This window comes from Lagopus leucura, unplaced genomic scaffold, assembly GCF_019238085.1.
Source record: "Lagopus leucura isolate 7727_CA_CO unplaced genomic scaffold, USGS_WTPT01 Super-Scaffold_100021, whole genome shotgun sequence".
Classification (NCBI taxonomy): Eukaryota; Metazoa; Chordata; class Aves; order Galliformes; family Phasianidae; genus Lagopus; species Lagopus leucura.
Window position 1 is genome coordinate 11639834 of NW_024962274.1, and position 18978 is coordinate 11658811.

The following is an 18978-nucleotide window of genomic DNA, read 5'->3' on the forward strand; positions in this document are numbered from 1 at the left end:
GTCTCAAAGATTAATTCAGGCAAGGGCTATTAGTGCCGTTAATTGGTTCTGCAATTTAGACCTTGTGCTTGTGAATGAGTGACTGATGCAGACCTATCAGCCAATAATGTGAACACTTTGTCAATGTGTTTCTCATTGTCCGGCTGAACATCGCTCCCCAGCAGCTCCTCTGCCACCCAGCCTCAGCTCCCCAGGGGGATCAAGAAGAGTGAGTCTCCTCCGGGGTGAGGGATTCACTTAGCTTTAGATAGGTCACCGAGATGTCTTTGAAGCTACGGCCGACTTATGAATAAAATAATTAAGCAGACAAGGCGTCCTCCTTGGCGGGGACGAATCCTGTATTCAGGAGAAATCTTGACTGCCGTGCTGGAGGAAGGAGATTCAATGGGACTGTGAAGTTGAAAGATGGAGAGCAGATGCTGGTGGTGAGAGAGGGCCGTTAGCTCTGGGCAGGATCCAGGATCCTCCTTCTTCAGGGCAATAGTGATGGCTGTAGCCAGACTAACTTACCGTGGGCACAGTCAGAAGAACAAATGCTGCTCTATAATGGGTGTTATTTTTCACCTGGACATTAAGGGTGGTGAGGACACTTGGGCTAACTGGAGAGGCAGTCCCAGCATAAGCCCTTGGAAGAACACCTTCTTTGAGCTCAGCATATCCATTCTATGGGAGACAACAGACTGAGAAGGGAATGTGCCACTTAGTCTGTACCAGAATTAGATGCAGCTTTAGGCCCAGAACAATTTTAATCATGGGTAACCTTCTGGTCCCGCCAGTTCTCCAGTGTGCAGGACGATTGGGTCTATTTGGAGATGTAAGGTGAGGGGAAAAAAAAATCAAACAGCCACTTAATTTTGGTGGTGCAAGCAAATGGTGCAACAAGCACATGAATATTCCCAGGCATATCTTTGTGCTTTCATATCTTTTGTAGCATCAAAAGACATTTACAAGTGGTGTGCTTCTGCGGAGTTCAGCTCTAGAGCTGAACTTCTTTTTATCTGGAGAGGAGATGTTGGGAGATCTTTGACCTTATGGAGGTGTTTTTATTTCTTGCAATTTTTCATACTGGAGGTGACAACTATTCTGAAGTGGTTTAGACAGTCATCCTTCTATTTTTTAGAAATAAACTTGGTGATTTTATAGCTGAAATCTGAACAGACCCAGGGAAAAGACTGGGGCAAGCTTGGTTTTTCTGTCTCTTCTGCTAAGAGAAGTACAAAAAGTGGAGAAAATCCACCCTTCATCCTTCCTTTTGTTTTTATTTTTCTGGTATTTTGATTCTGCTCCCTTAAAGTGATGGAAAGTGGCTGCCTTTCATACCAAGCCTCCTCCTCCCTCTGTTTGCTGGAAAATGGCTCAGCCCTCTCCAGGGGAAAAAAATGCCTTCTAGAAATAGGATTTTATGGGAAACCCAAGTAGGGCAGGATGTACTGGGAATTCAAGGAGGAAGGACTCGGATGAGAGGTGCAGGGAAAGGTGGGCAGGGGTGGGGAAGCAGCAAGAGACCAGAATGGTGGTGGATTCTGCTGCTGATCTGGGAGAGAGTTGTGGATGGCACTTCAGAGCAAGAAAGAGCTGTTAAAGGTGCTGGTGAGCTTTGAGCAGAAGAAGTCGTACCCTCACATCAAGTCAGTAGGCTTAAGTTGGTTGAAGGAGTTCAGTCCTTCACTATTCTCATGGTGAAATAGATTTCATCACGGTCAGAAGATAAAACTGTCCTTCCGCTTGCAGTGTTGCTCATTCTATTTGTGAATGGTGCTACCCACACACCTGCAGCTGCCTAAAGTGGCAGAGGCATTGAAACAGATGGAAGGAGGCTCAGCTAACATCTACCCCTTTGCCTACATACAGGTTTTCTGTCAGTACACATTCTCCAGCCTCACAGGTAGGTCAGATGCAAGGCGAATCTAGCTTTTATCCAGTTTATTCAAAGCAATCTCCATCTGCCATGGGCCCTTTCCTGTCGCCAGGCAATGTGGTTGTGACAAACACACTGAGTGTATTTGCGCTCCAGTTTTAGGCTCTATATTTGGATATGTGATACCAGAAAAGCTTTCTGTGATTAACTCTGTTGACTGATACCAAGAGTAACTACAGCCACGACACGCAGCAGTTGAGGTGTGTCACCAGGGCTGGGTATTGCTATGTCCAAAAAGGGTCTGGGAGAGGCAATTTTGAAAATGAATGTGAAAACAAGGAAAGCAGAGCAAGAAAATGTTAAAACCAGTGGACTGTTGATGAGACAGACATCTTCTCTGTCTAGTTTGCAGTACTGCCTTTCATGCACAATGTGGAACAAAATTCAGGACTTAGGATAAAAGTGATGTTTGAAATTCTGGGATAAATTATCCTAGATGACATCTACTGTGTGGATGCTCTCCAAAGGCAGGACAGATCTTTATGGGAAGTAATGTTGTGTGGGGTGTGGGAATGGATTGGATGGCATTTCAAGGTCCCTTTTAGCTCCACTTCTTCTACCAGAGCCTGCAGGTGCCCTGTGTGAGCCTAGCACTGCCAAGGCAGGGCTTGTCCATCCACTCCTTTGCTGAGAGCAGCTCTCCTGAAAGATCCCCAGCTTGCAAGTCAGTGCCCACGGTAAGGTTAGGAAGGGAGTAGTGAAGGATATAGCAAAAGGTTCAAAAAAGTCACTGCCCAAAAAAGCACGTCTCTAGGACAGATCTTCAAGATGCTTTTGCCTTAAAGCAACACATAGTGCCATAGCTGCTTTATCCTGATTCTTCTTCCATCTAGACAGGTCCAAATTCAGATTTGTATGAGAGGGAGAAAGCACTGAAGAACGAGGGCACACCTTTGGTTCTATCTTTTTGTTCCTTTAGACTGGTTGTCAGGCATGGTCAAGCAGTAGAGTGAACCCTTTCTGTTCCTCTTACAGCACCATGCAAGTTCACGCCATTCACTCTTCGCTAGCTGCTGCCCTTCTCTGGGACCCAGCCTGACTTCACCACTCACTGAGCTCCATGTGAACATCTGCCTTTTGTGATACACTACCCTCTTTTACAAACTACCCTTTGCTTAAAGCTTTTGGTGGAGCAGGAGGTCGTAGTCAGGCCCATGGCCATGCTGGGCAATGCTACAGGGGGTACAGGTACCTGGGAGCAGGTCTGATTTGTGTAGTGAGGTGGCACATCTGCAGCCATGCTGAGCATGGTCCTGGCCACGGTGCTCCTCAGCCACATAGAGCTCAGTTGAGAGCTTTGTCCGACATGTATTTGCAAACATCCCCCAGATGAAGGCATGCTAATAAATGCTTCCCTACTTGATTTGGAAGCATCATCCCTGCCAGAAGAGGATTAGGGTTCTGTATCTATGGCATCTAACTGAAGTGTCTGTGCACCTGGCCTTCTGGGGCATGCAAGCGTTTCTGCAGAAGGTCCTCTCTGACTGTGTCAAAGGGACCTGCCGGTCCTCATCTGACCATGCTGTCTGCACCTCTGTTTCGATGTAGAAGGTAAACAGAGAGCGAGGCATTCACACCGTGTGCAACCAGCAGCCCTTGGTACCGGGTGAGGGAAGTTATCTCACCGAAACAGATAAAGGGAAAGGGTAGGTTTGTACGGTGCAGGCCAGGCCTCTCCTGACTCCCATCCATGACGTAGGCTGTGCCTCCAGCTAAAAGTCCCTTCTGCCCTGGCTGCCTGCCCCAGAGCCAGCTTGTGGAGGCTTGTGCGCACTGACGACCTGCCTAGCGAGCAACCAGCACCATGTCTGTCACCATATGCCAGTCCATGGGCTTTGTGGTATCAGCCTTAGGAGTAGGAGGAATCATTGCATCGACATGCATGGATCAGTGGAGCACCCAGGACCTGTACAACAACCCGGTGACGGCGGTGTTCAACTACCAGGGCCTGTGGCGCACGTGTGTCCGCGAGAGCTCCGGCTTCACTGAGTGCCGCGGTTACTTCACCATCCTGGGGCTGCCAGGTAGGACTTGTTTGTGCAGAGAACATCTGCCTCACATCGTGGTTGCCTGTTGCTGTGGTTGAGTGATGGGCGATATTCAGAGCAGAGAGGGGATCCCAGGTTTCAGCCTAAAGGGACTTGGGTTGATGGCTCTGTTTGGAAGACAGGTCCTTCGGAGGCACCTCAACTCCCGTGGCCAGGCTGGGTTTTAGGAAGGCTTTTTACAGCTCGCTGCAGTTTAGGTGTTGGGGCAATGCACTGGGGCTGACTTGGATAGCACTCACATCCAGATGAGCAGTGCACACAGCTTCCCACCAGAAATGCTAATGTCCTTGGGACTGGAGAATGCCCTTCTCAAAGAGCTGTATCACAATTTAACTCACTGTCTTCCTGTGTGGGCTAACACCACCAGGTTGGATTTCTCACTAATTCTTCTTCAGTTACAGTTTTTCCTTCCGTGGGTATCATTCTCATCCCATTTGTGCCCAGAGAATCCAGGACCATGAGCAGTTAGGTTATGACAGGACTGTCAGGATTTCCTTCTCACCTCAATACAGCAAAGAAAGGGGCACTTGGGCTGTTCTTTCCACCTGCTCTGTGCTTTGACATGTTAAGAGTGAAGGGAAGAAGCCAGTTATGTCAGCAGATACTGCAGAAGATCTACAAGATTGTATTTCCAAAGTAGGAACAAGCACCGTGCACAAAAATGGCTTTGTTCATAGGCAGTCTGTCTATGCAAATCTAACCAGTGTGATGATGTCTAACCAGACATCACCACGTAATCCATCTCTGGATCCTTCTTCCCAACCAATTCCTGCCTGGAATCACCTGCATGGATGCTCAGGACCTTCAGGTGCCAAGGGCTCTGCCCCTCCCAAATATTTTCCTAAATGTTGGTATTTTCATTGAACTGTTTGCTTGTAGAGTCCACAGAGCTACTGGGTAAATCACTGCACGGAATTTGCTGGGTTTGTTGTAGTCACTGACGGGAAGGAATTTTAAAAGCCCAGTGAATAAAGAACAAATTTCAAATACAATGGTGGGTGAGATCCTGAAGTTGCAGTAAAAACCTTCAGTGCTGTTGGGGAATTATTCTTGCTTTCCTCACCAGTGTGTAGAATGTAAATATTTATGGGCTTTTGTCCCAATGAACTGGTTTCTGCAACCACTGCTGGCAGCACTGCCCTACAAAATGAGGTGGTTTTTTCTCTTTCTTTTTAATAAGCAGGGCTAGCTCTTTTTTCTGAAGTCCATGCTCTCCCCCCTTTCCCCTCCTGTTATATATCACCTGACACCGCCAGTCTCTGGAGAAGCTGGTGCAAAAATAAGCTCTATGCTGCTGGGCTCCATCCCCTGCATTCATCTGCTCTTATGGGCACCTCGTCCCTCTCTCCACCAGCAAAGGACAGCTGTATCCCAGCCAGACGGGGACAAAAAATGATGCTAAAGATCAAATTTGCTAAGAAATTATTTAAGAGGATTGTCAAGTTGTTTATTTTAACCATGCTGTACCTTGATCTCCATTAAACGCCCCTTGCTAACCTCACCATAGTTAATGGTTTGTCAGCATTTCCATTATAAACCCCTATTTATTATTCTGACAATGGCAATTTATATTGGGAACAATAGTGCTGGAGTGAATAAAAATAATAGGACTCCAGCAGAGCAACGAGGTGACCTGAGTACATCAATGAAGTTTTGGTTTCTGAAGAATTCTTTTTTTTTCAATCCCTCCCTCCCATAGCAAAGATTAAACTTGCCTTGCCCGTCATCCATCTTCAATTTAGTTGGGGAATTTTAATTTCAAATAGATTGAGGAAAAATCAAGAGAATAGATGAAAATGAGAAATAACACGGGTACATGATGGCTCTTTGCCTTTGCTGCTTGGCTATAAACAGTCACTCTCTGGTGAAATATGTCGCTTGAGATCTAAGCCTGTTTGTTCTGATTTTGCTCTTATTTATTTATTTGTTTATTTATTTATTTATTTTTGCTGCCTGCTTTGGTGTGTGGGCAGTCCTTACTGTGGTTGTCTGGAGGACATGATGTGAATTCGAACATGAAGTCATAGGGAAATAGTAGTAGCGGGTGAAGCTGATTATTTCACCAATTGCAGAAGTCACATTTTCTGCAAAAAGAAGAGTTTTTTTCAGTTGCTTACAAGTTTATTAAGCAACAGCAATCTGGTCAGTAATATCCCTCTCGTCTGCCCCAGTCTCTTTTTTCCAGACCTGTTCAGCTAAAGCTGTTTGGCCATTTCTGAAAGGGCGTTTTGTTCTTGAGGCAAAGCCCCTTCTGACCTCCCAGGATATCTCTTGACTCTGGAACAAATGGCTGTTGACTTAAAAAATAAGACTATTTTAGTTTTTCCAAAAGCAAACTTTGGGTTTGAGAGCGCCCCATTAAACTTCTGTAGCTGGTAACTCTCTGTGACCATGTATGCTTTCATGTTGGGATTTCTGCATCCTTTCAAAGTTCATTTGGACTTGTTATAAACTCTATGCTATCAAGGGGCTTTTTGTGTCTTGGATTTGTTTCCAATTAATGACATTTTGATAAGGTTTTCTCTTAGAATGTACACAATCAACACACATTTTGTGACATAGCCCTCGCAAAAACCTTGCTCTATGTTTTTTTCATTCTTTGGAGATTGCTTTCTGCTGGACAGTCATTTGGATGGGGACTGCTAATTGCTGTGTCACAGTTCTCCACTGTCAACGGCCATGGCAAAGTCCCTCCAAAGCTCTACTTGCTGCTTTAAATTCTTCAGCCCAATTGGCTTATCTCCACTTTTTGAAATATCTGCCAGCAACCATCCTAACCAGCTTCACACACAGAGAAGTTTAGGTGTCCTCTTTCCTCGTTGATTTTCAGGAAGGCCAGTCAGCCCTTCTGCCATAGACAGGTGGGTCACGTACTTTTGGAGGCTGTGGTCACCAGAAAAGTGGCAGGACAGAAAGAAAAGGGTGGGTTTTCTTTGTTTCATTCTGAACAAGCTGGAACTGACTGGCAGGGTGTGAGCTATATTTGCAAATTTTAAAGTAAATATGAGCTGTAGGTGATTTTTAGGGGAGAGGCAGTGATAACATTCAGGAGTTGCAATGGGCCCAGTGAACACTTTTGAGATAATCCAGGGCTGACGCCTGGGTAGATAAAGCAAGAATGAGCTGAAGAGGGGAGTGGTCAAAAAGTAGCCTTCCTTTTCCTAGTTTGGTATCCTTCTGTGAGCGTCCCCACATTCCGAGTGGGGAAAAAAACACGTTTCTAATTTCTTGATGGGAAGCTTGGTCTTTGCAAGAGAAGTTCTCTCCATCGTGTCCCTTCCTCAGACACTGCTCATCATTACTACGCAGCCAGCCCTCTGACCCAAGCATTAAGCCAACTTGCTGGAAACTGAAAAATAGCTCATACTCTCAGAAATATGGCCTGGATTTTGGGTGGTGCTGTGTGGAGCCAGGAGTTGGATTCCACGATCCTTGTGAGTCCCTTCCAAATTAGGATATTCTGTGCTTCTATGACCTTAAGGAGGTCCATGCTCTGAGTCTTTCATCTTTCAAACACTGGCCATAGACATCTATCGAGAGTGGCTGGAGGTGTATATCAGGTTGTGGTAAAGACACTGAGACATGCTCTACAGCTTCCTGTCACCTACCCATTCCTCAGGCTGTGCACTGAGCCAACAGTTCAGATAAAACCATCAGCTTATAGAATTACAGAACGGCTTAGGTTTGAAGGAAAATTAAAGCCCCTTGAATTCCAACCCCTGCCGTGGGCTGGCTGCCCTCCACCAGGTCGGGCTGTCCAGAGCCCCATCCAACCTGGCCTTGAGCACCTTCAGGGATGGGACAACCATAACTTTTCTGAGCACCTTGTTCCAGTTCTCACCTGTCATTGGGCTGGGTGCTGGAAAATGGAAAATGGCACTATGAGTTTCTTGCAAAGGGAATTTTTCTCCTGAATGGCTCAGAAACAAGCACATTGCATTTGGGGAAAATAAGACAGGAAAACAGGTTTATGGCTTTTTTGTCCATAATTTTGCTACAAATAACCACTAAGGAAAGTACTTGTGAGAGCATTGTGTCCCTGGTCTTTAGGAGCACAGTGTTAATCAGAGCATGAGAAATGGCAAGCAGCTAACATTGGGCTGGCTGGATAGCAACTTAGGCAATACGCTTAGCAATGAGCAAATAGAAACCTCTCCAAAAAGCAAAAATCCTTCAAACACAGCAGCGTCTGGAGTGTTGAGCATGGCTGGGCATTCATTTGTTACTCAGCTCAAGGCTGCAGCACAACCTTTGTTACCCAAGGCGCTTGCTCATCTCCATTTTCTGAGGGAGAACATGCAAGAATCTGAGAGAAAACGCATAATCCTGTTCTGGTTAGAACTCTTCAGAGCCATGATTCAATTTGGGCCCTCAAAATCAGAGGCAGATGGGGTTCATCCAGGCATTTTTGCACAACTAGAGGCTATTGGGGATAGTCCTGTGGTGCTCCTCTGTTCCAAGTAATTTTGAAGGCCCTGCGTGGTGATGATGATGATGAGAAATAGCATTCCCCCATCTGCTGGAGAAAACTGCATCCCCAAGGGAAGGTTAGTGAACCAGCACTGTCTGGTGGCAGACCCCAAGGAGAGGACACAAATAGGGACAATCTGATGGACTGTGTGGAGTGGGAGATGGGGCCTGGGGATGTGTAACAGTGGGGAGAAGGAGAGAATTTTCTTGTTGGCTCAAAATGCCACTCCAGCTGCACGCAGCTGAAACCAGCAGAAAGGGTCAGAGGAAGGAGTGGTTGCTCCCCTCCTGGCAAAGCAAACACAGGGACGTGGTGTGCAGGAAGGCCATTCCACCAAGGAACTGGAGCTTTCCTTGGGAAAAATGTCTTGGAAATATTATTGGTTCCTTTGCATTTCCCCCACTTTTTTTCACCCCATCCAAAGGTTATCTTTAGCTGTGACCAGCCCTTCAGGCCTTTTTTTTTTTTTTCCCTGAAGCCCTAAAAGCTGTTGTATACAAATGCTGCAGGTTGACAACAACCTTGAGGGCAGGAGTTATGCCCAAGAGGAATGTTAGTCCCTGGGACATGGTTTGAAGCATGGAAAAAGAGCAATGTGGGCTCGAGGTGGAAAGATGAAGGCATGTCCTGGGACACGAAGGAGAAGAGAAATCCTTCAGACCTGCTGGGGAGCAGAGGGAATGGGTTCACAGTCCCTTTAGATTGATTCTCAGGAATGGGGACAGCAGGATGAAAGGGCATCTCCTTCCCATCCCCACCTGCCACAAGCTGGGGTGGTGAGTTGGCTACACTGCTTGTTTTAGCCCTCATTAGTCCTTCTGGCTTCCAGCTGCTCCTAGCCTGATTTTTGTAATGAGTTAATCCATACAAGGTGTGTCTTTGAATGTGCCCTCTCCTTTGATGAGAAAGAGCATCTCCTACCATCCCAGGTTCTTGAGTGCTCATTTCTACATTTTTTCATTCCTGCTATCATTTTTGCTGATAACTTCTGACCTTTAGGCATGATGGATGAAGCTCTTCCCCTGTTATAAATTTGCTGAATTCAGTAGAAATTACTAAATTCAAATAAGATTTCTGGGAGAAATGACATCTTTTTCCTGACCCAAGAGAGCTTTAGTGGCTGTGATTTAGAGCTCTGTGTGGGATGTGAATTGAGTTTTGGCTGCTACAGGAGGAGCTTCCAGAGAGAGCATCCCTGTCTGCTGTCCAGCCCTCTGCATGTTCCCGAAAGCAAAAGAAGTCTTTTGGTCATCATTCTCCAGAAGGCAGAAGCAATAGCCAAGGTGTAATTACTTTAGCATAGCTCAGCTATCCACAGAAATCAGCTTCTTCTCCCTTCCTTGAGGCTTTCATTCAGCTCCATACTCAGGCAGTTGCATTGATGGTGTCTATGGCATGGTGTGCTGTAGACCCGGATAAAGGAGAAATGTGTTTCTAGGCTAGGGCTGAAGTAAATCTCTCAGAGCAAAGTTTTGGATCAGAAGGGATGAATGTGAAGTTTGAAGGGTCTTTGTACCTCACTGCGCTCCACTGATACCTCGGAGTCTGATATCTCACTATTACTATGGAGATATACTAGAGCCCTGAGCCCAGCACTTCTCCACTGTGTGAAAAGAGAGTCATTTTCTAGTTCTTCCATCCCCTGCCCCATTTTCCAGGACTACTGCTCTAGGTTATGTAGACAAGCACCTTCCCTGTATTCTTCCTTCATCTTTTCCCCATATGGATTTCAATGGGGTTGAGTGATGAGTGCTGAGGACATGGATGAGAGGAGATGAATGCAGGAGCTTTGCTGGGTCGCTTGGGGTTCTTGACTGGATGTTGTGGGCAGCACTTGAGGTGACCCCAGTGATGCTCACAGAGGCTGCAAGGAGCAACAATATCTCTGTTCCCTGGGTCAAGCCAGTAGCCTCATGTCCTCCCACTAAGCTCACTGCCAATGTCCCTATCTACCACTGTGAATGGATAAGCCATAGAGCAGTCCCTATCTCATCCCAATGGCAAATTTACCACTCTACTGCCAAAGCAGAGAGCCAAGAAGGAGGCAGCTATGGGTGCTGAGCTCTCCCAGCAGTGCTCTCCTTTCCTCTTCCCCTCTCAGTGTGCTCACACCATTCCAAGCATTCAGCAAGAGCCCAAGAGGCATTGGAGGGTTTTGGTGGGGCACAGCTCATGTTCCAAGTGCATTTCCCAACACTTGACCGAGCGTGTCTGCTTAGCCAGGGAAGGACAAGCACTTCTAAAGGACAAAGTCTCCTATCTCAGGCCCTGCCAGCACAAACCGACTCTGTGAGAGTGAAACTGGACTATCTTGCAAAAACACTTTAAGCAAACACACCGCTCAATGGAAAGCATCTGATAAGGGCTGCTGCACTTCTGGCGGTGCGGGCAGGAGGACCTCGGTGCTCCCATTAGGTCTTCGGCTTCGCTGGGGCTGTCTCACTCCTCTCACCGGGGGAGACGCCATGTCCACGACCCTCTGCCAAGTGATGGGGTTCCTTGTCTCGTCGCTGGGTGTTGTAGGGTGCATCATGTCCACTGCCATGGATATGTGGAGCACGCAGGACTTGTACGACAACCCGGTGACGGCTGTCTTCCAATATCAGGGACTGTGGAGGAGCTGCGTGCGGCAGAGCTCTGGCTTTACAGAATGCCGGCCGTATTTCACCATTCTTGGGCTGCCAGGTAGGGCAAAAATGCACCAGGTTGAACCCAGGAGCTGTTCTGCACCCACAAATAGAACAGCTACCTTAAAGCACTTTGCAAGGAATAAAATTTCTGGGCTACTCAGTGTAGAAGCATAAAAATATGGGAGTATTTGCTACTGAAATAATAGCTTTGCTCGGTGCAGGTTACAACTCAGAGTGTGTGTAGGTGATCTCTGGATGAGTGCCATGGGGTTTGGCTGTTACTGATGTAAAGATACTTAGACCTGTGGATATTTCTGTCCCCTTGAATTGAAGCAGAAGGAAAGCGGCTGTGTGCAGTTCTTGCGTTATTGTCAGAATAATGTGTTCTACCAAAACCAACTGAAGTATTTTTTTTAGTAACAAAATCACAGAAGAAATCTGCCTCTGGGTAGAGGAGGAAGGGCAAGGAGCGGAGAGGTGTGTTCAGATTTTACATTGACTTTTATAGTGGTTGCAGTAGTAGGTTGTAGAAGGGTACTACTTTCTGTGTTGCTTCCTATTTCCTCAGTGTCATGTAAAAAAGGAGCTGTTTTCCTATCCCACTGCCCTTGAGGGTATCCTGTGCTCCTGAGCTGGTCTTCTGCCATGGCAGCAGCCAGCTTGGTTTGCCATGCCTTCCCATGACCTACTGCACCTGCACCCTGCCAGTGAGCAATGAATGCAGATCTGAGAGTGGTTTTCACTCTTGGTGCAAGTAAGCACCGTTTTATGTAGGCCTTTTGCATCTACTGAGTGGTGTAAAAGAAAACACAGTGCAGGCTCTCAGCCCCATATCCTCATGGCAGCCCTGCTCAATTGTTTTGTTGAAGACCAGGGCATTGAAGGTGGTTGTCCATATTCTAGTTTTCTTTTTTCTTTTCTTTTTTTTTTTTTAAGTTCTACAGCAATAAGGAAATGTGCATGATGGTCACAGGCATTTCCTATTGTGCAATAGAGCTATTTCCTTTATTATCTTTCAGCGTCTATTTAGTTGATGAGAACCTTAGAACACAAATAAGGAATGGCTCAGGTTGAATTTGGTTAACTTAAAAATCTCATTTTTGCCCTGTGTTTCAATATCCCATTGAACCAGTCATAAACTTACTTTTCTGTCTTTGTGTTCTGCATTAGTGATCGTTGATGTTAGTTCTGTTGATCTTAAAGTGCTTTTCACCTCTCCTACTCACAACAACACTGGGAGAAGAGACAGCTCTCCATTCCCACTTGGGACTGAAAAACATATATTCCAAATTGCACATTTACTTCAGTCAGCAGGCTTGGGTTGATACTATTTTCTATGCATGCTTTCTCTTTGTGTGGAAATTGAGTGTGCAAAAATAAGCAATCATATTTGCCCAGGCATTGTGCACAGTTGTTCCATCTCATGCAAAATACATATGTAAAGAGGGGCAGGTCACTTGCTTGGTTCTAACTATAGGGCAGTATGTTAACTCGTGCTCCTGGTGCAAATTTTTTCCTTAGACTCTTATTTTGTTTGTCTGAGCCCTTCCACTCCTTCCTTCTATCGGAGGTCACTGCCCTTTGAAAGCAGCTCTGCTTGGAGGACTTCTGATGGCTGCCAGAATCCACTTGAAATTACTGTGCTCTCATTACGAAAGGCCCTCACTTTTGGTCCCATGATTCAGGTGAAGGGGTTTTAATGCCACAGCAGAGTTGAGAGCACCCTCCCATCCCTTCAGCAGAGATGATGTACACATCAGCCTTGTGGAACTGTCGTCTTACATTGAGGAGACACTACCAATTGCTTTGCACTGACTTGCACCCCTGCTGTGTCCCTCTCTCCTTCCTTTTTACATCTGCAGATTGCCCATTTTCAATTGCAATCCATCACACTTGGTCTCTGGTGCCCCAGAAGTCCTGTCTCTGCAGGATGTGCTTGACCTGCCCATTCTGACCTTCCAGGCTCACTCAAAGCACTGGGAACATCTCTATTGGGAGCCCATGATATCTGTGAGGTCTTGGCTTAAGATCACCTCCTCTTTAAGGGTTCAGACTGCCGCAGTGATGGTAGGTAGAGACCGTAAGGTCTGTTGGAAACACCCCAGGAGCATAAGACTGTCTTAGGGACAGATCCTGAGAGCTACAATGACCTTCCATCAGGATCCATTGTGTCTACTCTGCTTTATCAGCTTCTACCGGCTGTCCTGAAACCAAAGCAATTGGAGAGAACTTTAAGAGACTGTAAAGACAAATGAGTATTGTGATTTTCTTCTCTTTACAGCTTTCTGTTCTGCATCAGGTGCTGCACGAATACCTTTTGAGGGCTGATAAGGCATATCCGCCAGCTTCTTGTTCTCCAATGAATAATAACTAGTGAGCTCACACCTGGGGGCTGATGAATGGGAGATTGAAAACCCCAGGCTCGTTAGCACTCGTTATCAGCAGATAAGGGCAAATTGAGTCATAAGAACAGCAGCCCCAGTGGGACTGCTAGATGGGAAAAAGTAATGTAGTTCCAGTTAGTGGTTGGTTCTCCATTCATTTTGGCACCAGCATGGTTTTGCTCAGGCTCCTCCATAAGCAGGGAGGCACTGCAGCGCCCACCTTGGCATCCTAGATAGAGTTTATAAACGTTTCCCTTCTCCATCCTTTTATAAGGCCAATAGTCTGCTCCCTGCTCTCCTGCTCCAGCTGGGGAATGTGATATGGTACACCTGATTGCTGCTGTCCTCCTGTCCAGCCCAGTAAAAGGGGTGATAGCCAAAGCATTGTAGCTATCCCTTGATCTACATGCAGTGTTTCTCAGGGTGATTTTTTCCTTCTCTTGCACCATCTATTTTATTGTGAAGGAGGAAAACCTGGATCTCTACTTTACAGGATAGTTGAAAATACCCCAGAGAGCTGGGTGAAGCTCTTCACTGCTTGGGGAAAATGTGCTTTCTCAGTCAGTTCAGTTATGAAACAGTTCCTGCTTTTTAAGAAGGGTCAACTAAGCAACAATACAGCAATAGTGTGACATACATTACAGGTGCAGCAGAGATGCACTTCAATACAGCAACAGGCAAAACAAACAAATCCTTACATATTAAAACAATAAGGTTTCTATTCCACTTTGAAATGCAGGGAGAAACTTGTGACTTTCCCAGCAATACGGTTTGAGGCTCCTTCAGTGTTTAAACAAAGGGCCTGATATAATTCTGCAATGTTAAATATCCATTCTCACACCGAGAATTAATAGGAATGTCAGCATTACTTTAGCAGGGCTCTGTTATGATAGGACAAGGGAAAAATGGTTTCAAACTAAAAGAGGGGAGGTTTAGATTGGATATAAAGAAGAAGACTTTTACAATAAGGGTGGTGAGGCACTGACAAAGGTTGCTCAGAGGGGAGGTGGATGCCCCAACCCTGGAGACACCCAAGGTCAGGCTGTTGGGGCTCTGAGCACCTGATGTAGGTGTCCCTGTTCATTGCAGGGGAGCTGGACTAGATGGCTTTTAAGTCATCCAACTCTAATGATTCTATGATCTTAAGATAACTTTAAATAAAAGGCCTATTTTCCGTGGGATAGACTTAGCTTTCAGCAAGTCAGATGTTAATGCGATTTTTATTCCTTTAACATTTTTATTTTTATTTAAAAATAGTCTTTAAAAGCCTTCCAGTCTCCAACGAGTCTCACTTCACTTGTTCATCATGGCTCTCGTTGATTTGTTTTGCAGCAATGTTTCAGGCTGTGAGGGCCCTTATGATTGTGGGCATTGTCCTGGGCATCCTTGGCCTCTTTGTGTGCATTTTTGCTATGAAGTGCATCCGAATTGGCACCATGGAGGATTCTGCAAAAGCCAATATGACTCTGACCTCTGGCATCATGTTTATTATTGCTGGTGAGTGAGTTGTGTCTTCCATATACAAAACATAGTGCCTGAAATTGAGGACTGAGCAAGGCTTCACGCCTCTCTGGTTATATGCTTTTCTGCTGGTACGAGTTGGAATTTTGTAGTGTAAGGTTTTATTCTTACTTCTGGAATGTGAAAGTGTAGAAATTGTTGCAGAAATGCAAACACTCTGTGCATCTCAAAGAACCAAGTTGTGTGCTATGTGAGTCTCAGACCATCTTTCTGTTCAACCCCAGGTCTGTGTGCCATCACTGGAGTGTCTGTGTTTGCAAACATGCTGGTCACAAACTTCTGGATGTCCACAACCAACATGTACCAGGGAATGCAGAATGTCCAGAATAGGTAGGTGCTCATCTAGCTCAGGATGAGCCAAAGGAAGAACAAACACTGGGTGCTGCTTAGTCTGGTCCCAGGACATGGAAGATTCAATGAGCCTCTGCATTCAAGATAAGGGTAACTTGTCCAAGAAAAGTGACTGGGAAGTCTGCAATTATGCAGCTCAAGGAGGGATTGGGGATCCCATGAAGGATCGCTCTGCAGGTGGGATTGTGTTCATGGGAACTTCTGCAGGGCCAGAAGAGAGAATTTTCAGTGTGTTTCAGAAGAAATAGCCTGGAGCACTGTCACAGCACTAATCAGATACACTGCTGTTTTGTAGGTACACCTTTGGCTCAGCCCTCTTTGTTGGCTGGGTGGCGGGCGGCTTGGCCCTCGTAGGAGGAATCATGATGTGCCTTGCTTGCAAAGGAATGATTCCAGAAGAATCCCGGTAAGTCTGGCTGTGGTGGATACAGGGAGGTGCTATGTGAAGCCTTGGATGTCAGGATAGCAGGCGGCCATCACATCATAAGACAGGTCTAGGCATAATGCCCTCATTGCAAATGTTATTGTGATGATACATCTGCTTGCTTTATGTAATGGGACACAAGTGGCCATTTCTCTTCCTTAACTGCATGACTTGAAAACAAAAAGAGAGTAGGAGAGATAGCCCTTAACATCCAATAAACCATTCTAATATTTGTAATGTGCTGGCCAAGTTGGCCCTACTAACTGCAGCTTTGATTGCAGATGGTGTAACAGATCACCATAAAGTAAAGACTGCATCAGCTGAGCTATGATTTACTTCATGTAGGGCTTTGGACACCTGCACAGTTGGCTGTAAGTCATTCACTCAGATGAGGATTTACTCAAGAAAATTTAAGTTTATGAGAACATATGAAAGAGAGCCTTACAGCACGTCGTAGAATCATAGAATCACAAGGTTGGAAAGGACCTACAAGATCATCCAGTCCAACCATCCATGGACGGTTGGCTCTGGGCACTGAGTGATGACACACTATGAAGTTGCCTGAAATCCATCAGCAAATGGGGACAGAAGGTGCAATACTGGGTAGTCAGAGGGCCTCCAGTGGCTAATGCCATCTTTCCTGTCTTTCAGTTACAAGGCGGTGTCCTACAACGCGTCAGGACGGAACATCTCCTACAGAACAGGACCGTATAAAGCTGGCTCAGGGTACGAGCCTGACACGAAGACTAGGAAGGGTCCAGGGTATGAAGAGGCTCCTCGGAGCGAGGATGCAGGACGCTCGTACCCTTCAAAGTACGACTACGTCTAGTAGACTTCCTAAGCTTGAGATGCGCTGCGTTTTATAGAACGTTTTTCACTTTAGACACAAAAAGTATACGCAAATAAGGCAGACTGTAAATAGGATTTTGTTTTCTATTGTTTTTCCCCTCCTCAAAAATGGTACCCTTTTGTTCTTCTGCCTGTTGGCATAGCCATCGTGAGGAGACCTGTAACAAAAGTAATGTCTTTTTTCTGTTCTTGGAATACAACTGTTTCCTCATGTTTTACATATAAACTCTGGCAGTCAGGACCAGGATTCTGCCTTGTGTCATCTACTATTTCTGCTAATAGGTTTAAATTTTCATTACTGATGACCCTGATAGAGTCTGTAGTCCAAACACAGTCACTTGGATGCCTGTGGATAAAAAGTACATAATGATGTTGCATACAAAAAAGCCTTAAGAAATCAGGAAGTTGAATCACACACATTATGAAAAGCAGAAATTACGTTATGGGAGTCTTATGTATTATTTTGTTGTGTATTGTAAGAAAACTCAGCTGTGTCCCTTTGGCTACAGCCAATGCATGCAGAACCAGCAGCCATGGCATTTTCCTCTCTGGCAGTGTTTCTAGTCAGACTCACCTTTATTTTGCTGGTGGTACTACAGTGCTGATCTGCTGTGATATTTAATCTGATTTATTTTACTTAGACATTTGCTGTTTCCCGTGATACCAAAGTGTATTTATTTCTTCTGATCTCATTGGGGAATATATATAATCCATTGTTATTCCTATGCTAGATATTGGATACAATAGCTGAAAACCTCTGTGTGTGACCAGAGTTCCTGCAGATGTCATCATTAATGAAACCAGGAGAATTTCTCATTTAGAATTAATTACAGTTACAATTGAGCAGGAATCCCAGGGAGCATTAGATGTGAAACTCTGCAATAACATCTTTCTTGTGTTAATTCTTCTCCAAATGATGTGAAGATTAAGTCCTTAGTGAGACGCTGCCTCTTCTAGCCAACCTGCAAGAGGGGATGTTTATTGGAAGGGGTCAGAGGAAGAGAGACCAGAGCTCTAGGAAAACATCTTGGAGCAAAGGGCTTATCTGAGAGATAAGTTAGGGAAAAACAGGTGTCTGAATCCTCAAAAGTAGCTTTTTTGATAGACTTCTGCAACTTCTGCTCTTGTCCCACTTGTAACAACAGTAAGTTGCCAGGATTTGCTGGCAGATTTGATTTGGGTTGTTCACATTCTGAATGCATCACAGATAGAGTTGACCATTCCCCCAGAGTATGACCTCTGCTAGGTCTCCCTCTGCAGCAAGCATCTCCTGTGGCTTGTGGGACAGCATAGTGGGCTGTCCTGCTCAACACCATTACTCCTGGTGAGCACAGTCCATACTCCATACCCATCAGCTCTCCGTGCCCATCAGCTCTCCATCACTGCATGGAGTCATCTTCAGCACAGATCCAGGAGGAGGGGAGTCTGAATCTCAAGCAGCTCAGCAAGAGGGGGAGGGAGTGACACGGGCAGCATGACTGTGGAGAGAGATGGAAAGAGCTTCTACCCAACAAGGAGGTCCTGGCCACAACAGAACCCCAGCAGGACTCTGGTCCTTGCTGCTACCTGGGTAAATAACTGCCTCTGCTGGTGTTGGTGTTGACTCCTATTCAGAGCAGAGCATTTGTTTTATGGATATGTTTTGAAAGGAGACCGATTCAGTTGTGCAGACGTAAATCCTGTCCTCATTAAAAACACTTACTCTTCTAAGTGGATTTTTCCCTTTTTCACATTATAGACTTAGCTTTTTTTTTGCCTTTTATTTGCATGCTGGATTTTTTGTCTTGTTTTGTTGGTTGCTTTTTTTTTTACTTGAATATTAAAAATAGAAAATGCCTTTATGACCTCAAATTGCTGTTTTCATTTTGTCATGAACAAAAGCTGGCAGCTTTGCTTCTCAGCTAAACTTGTACTACGTAGGATAGTTGGTCAACATCTGCCCAGCTTCAAGGGAGTAATTAAACACTTCTAAATACCTCATTGTTCATAGGAGGCCAAAAAAATGGTTGGTATGCTCTCACTCATGCCACTTCTACTGGAAAGGGGCTGAAAAGCATAAGAATGTTTAATTTAGATAGGAGACGCTTAAGTGGTGGTTAGGTGGAGGTACACAAGGTAATGAAAAATGCAGAATAACCAGGGGAAGAAAAAATATACTTTTCTCACTAAAGGAAAGAAAGGCATGCGTGCAAAATTACAAGGATGCAACTTTGAAAGTTAGATTTTATTTTTATGCAATGCAGATACTCTGGCAAAGGCGCCGAGCTGACTATCTCTCAGCCTCACTTAGATGTGAGCAAGCACACAGATGACAAGATTGCAGGTAGGTGCACTGTATGGAGTGACAGAGAGCTGAGACACAGCTGGTTCCTCTGATTCCCG

The 18978-nt window shown here is 45.4% G+C and overlaps 1 protein-coding gene across 1 annotated transcript; it reads left to right on the top strand.

Annotated features, from left to right (window-relative positions):
* Nucleotides 1-10708: 10708 nt before the first annotated feature.
* Nucleotides 10709-18386, top strand: CLDN18 (claudin 18). Its single transcript, XM_042878594.1, has 5 exons — nucleotides 10709-11122; nucleotides 14784-14948; nucleotides 15197-15302; nucleotides 15619-15729; nucleotides 16399-18386. Exons 1-5 carry the CDS (start codon nucleotides 10903-10905, stop codon nucleotides 16574-16576), a joined length of 780 nt encoding a protein of 259 aa, XP_042734528.1. The 5' UTR covers nucleotides 10709-10902; the 3' UTR covers nucleotides 16577-18386.
* Nucleotides 18387-18978: the final 592 nt, after the last annotated feature.

Bases quoted from the DNA above. Each gene is read 5' to 3' on its own strand.
- CLDN18 (XM_042878594.1), top strand. From the start codon at position 10,903: ATGTCCACGACCCTCTGCCAAGTGATGGGGTTCCTTGTCTCGTCGCTG. The intron at 15,303-15,618 runs GTAGGTGCTCAT...GCTGTTTTGTAG, and splicing joins ATGCAGAATGTCCAGAATAG to GTACACCTTTGGCTCAGCCC. The intron at 15,730-16,398 runs GTAAGTCTGGCT...CCTGTCTTTCAG, and splicing joins ATGATTCCAGAAGAATCCCG to TTACAAGGCGGTGTCCTACA.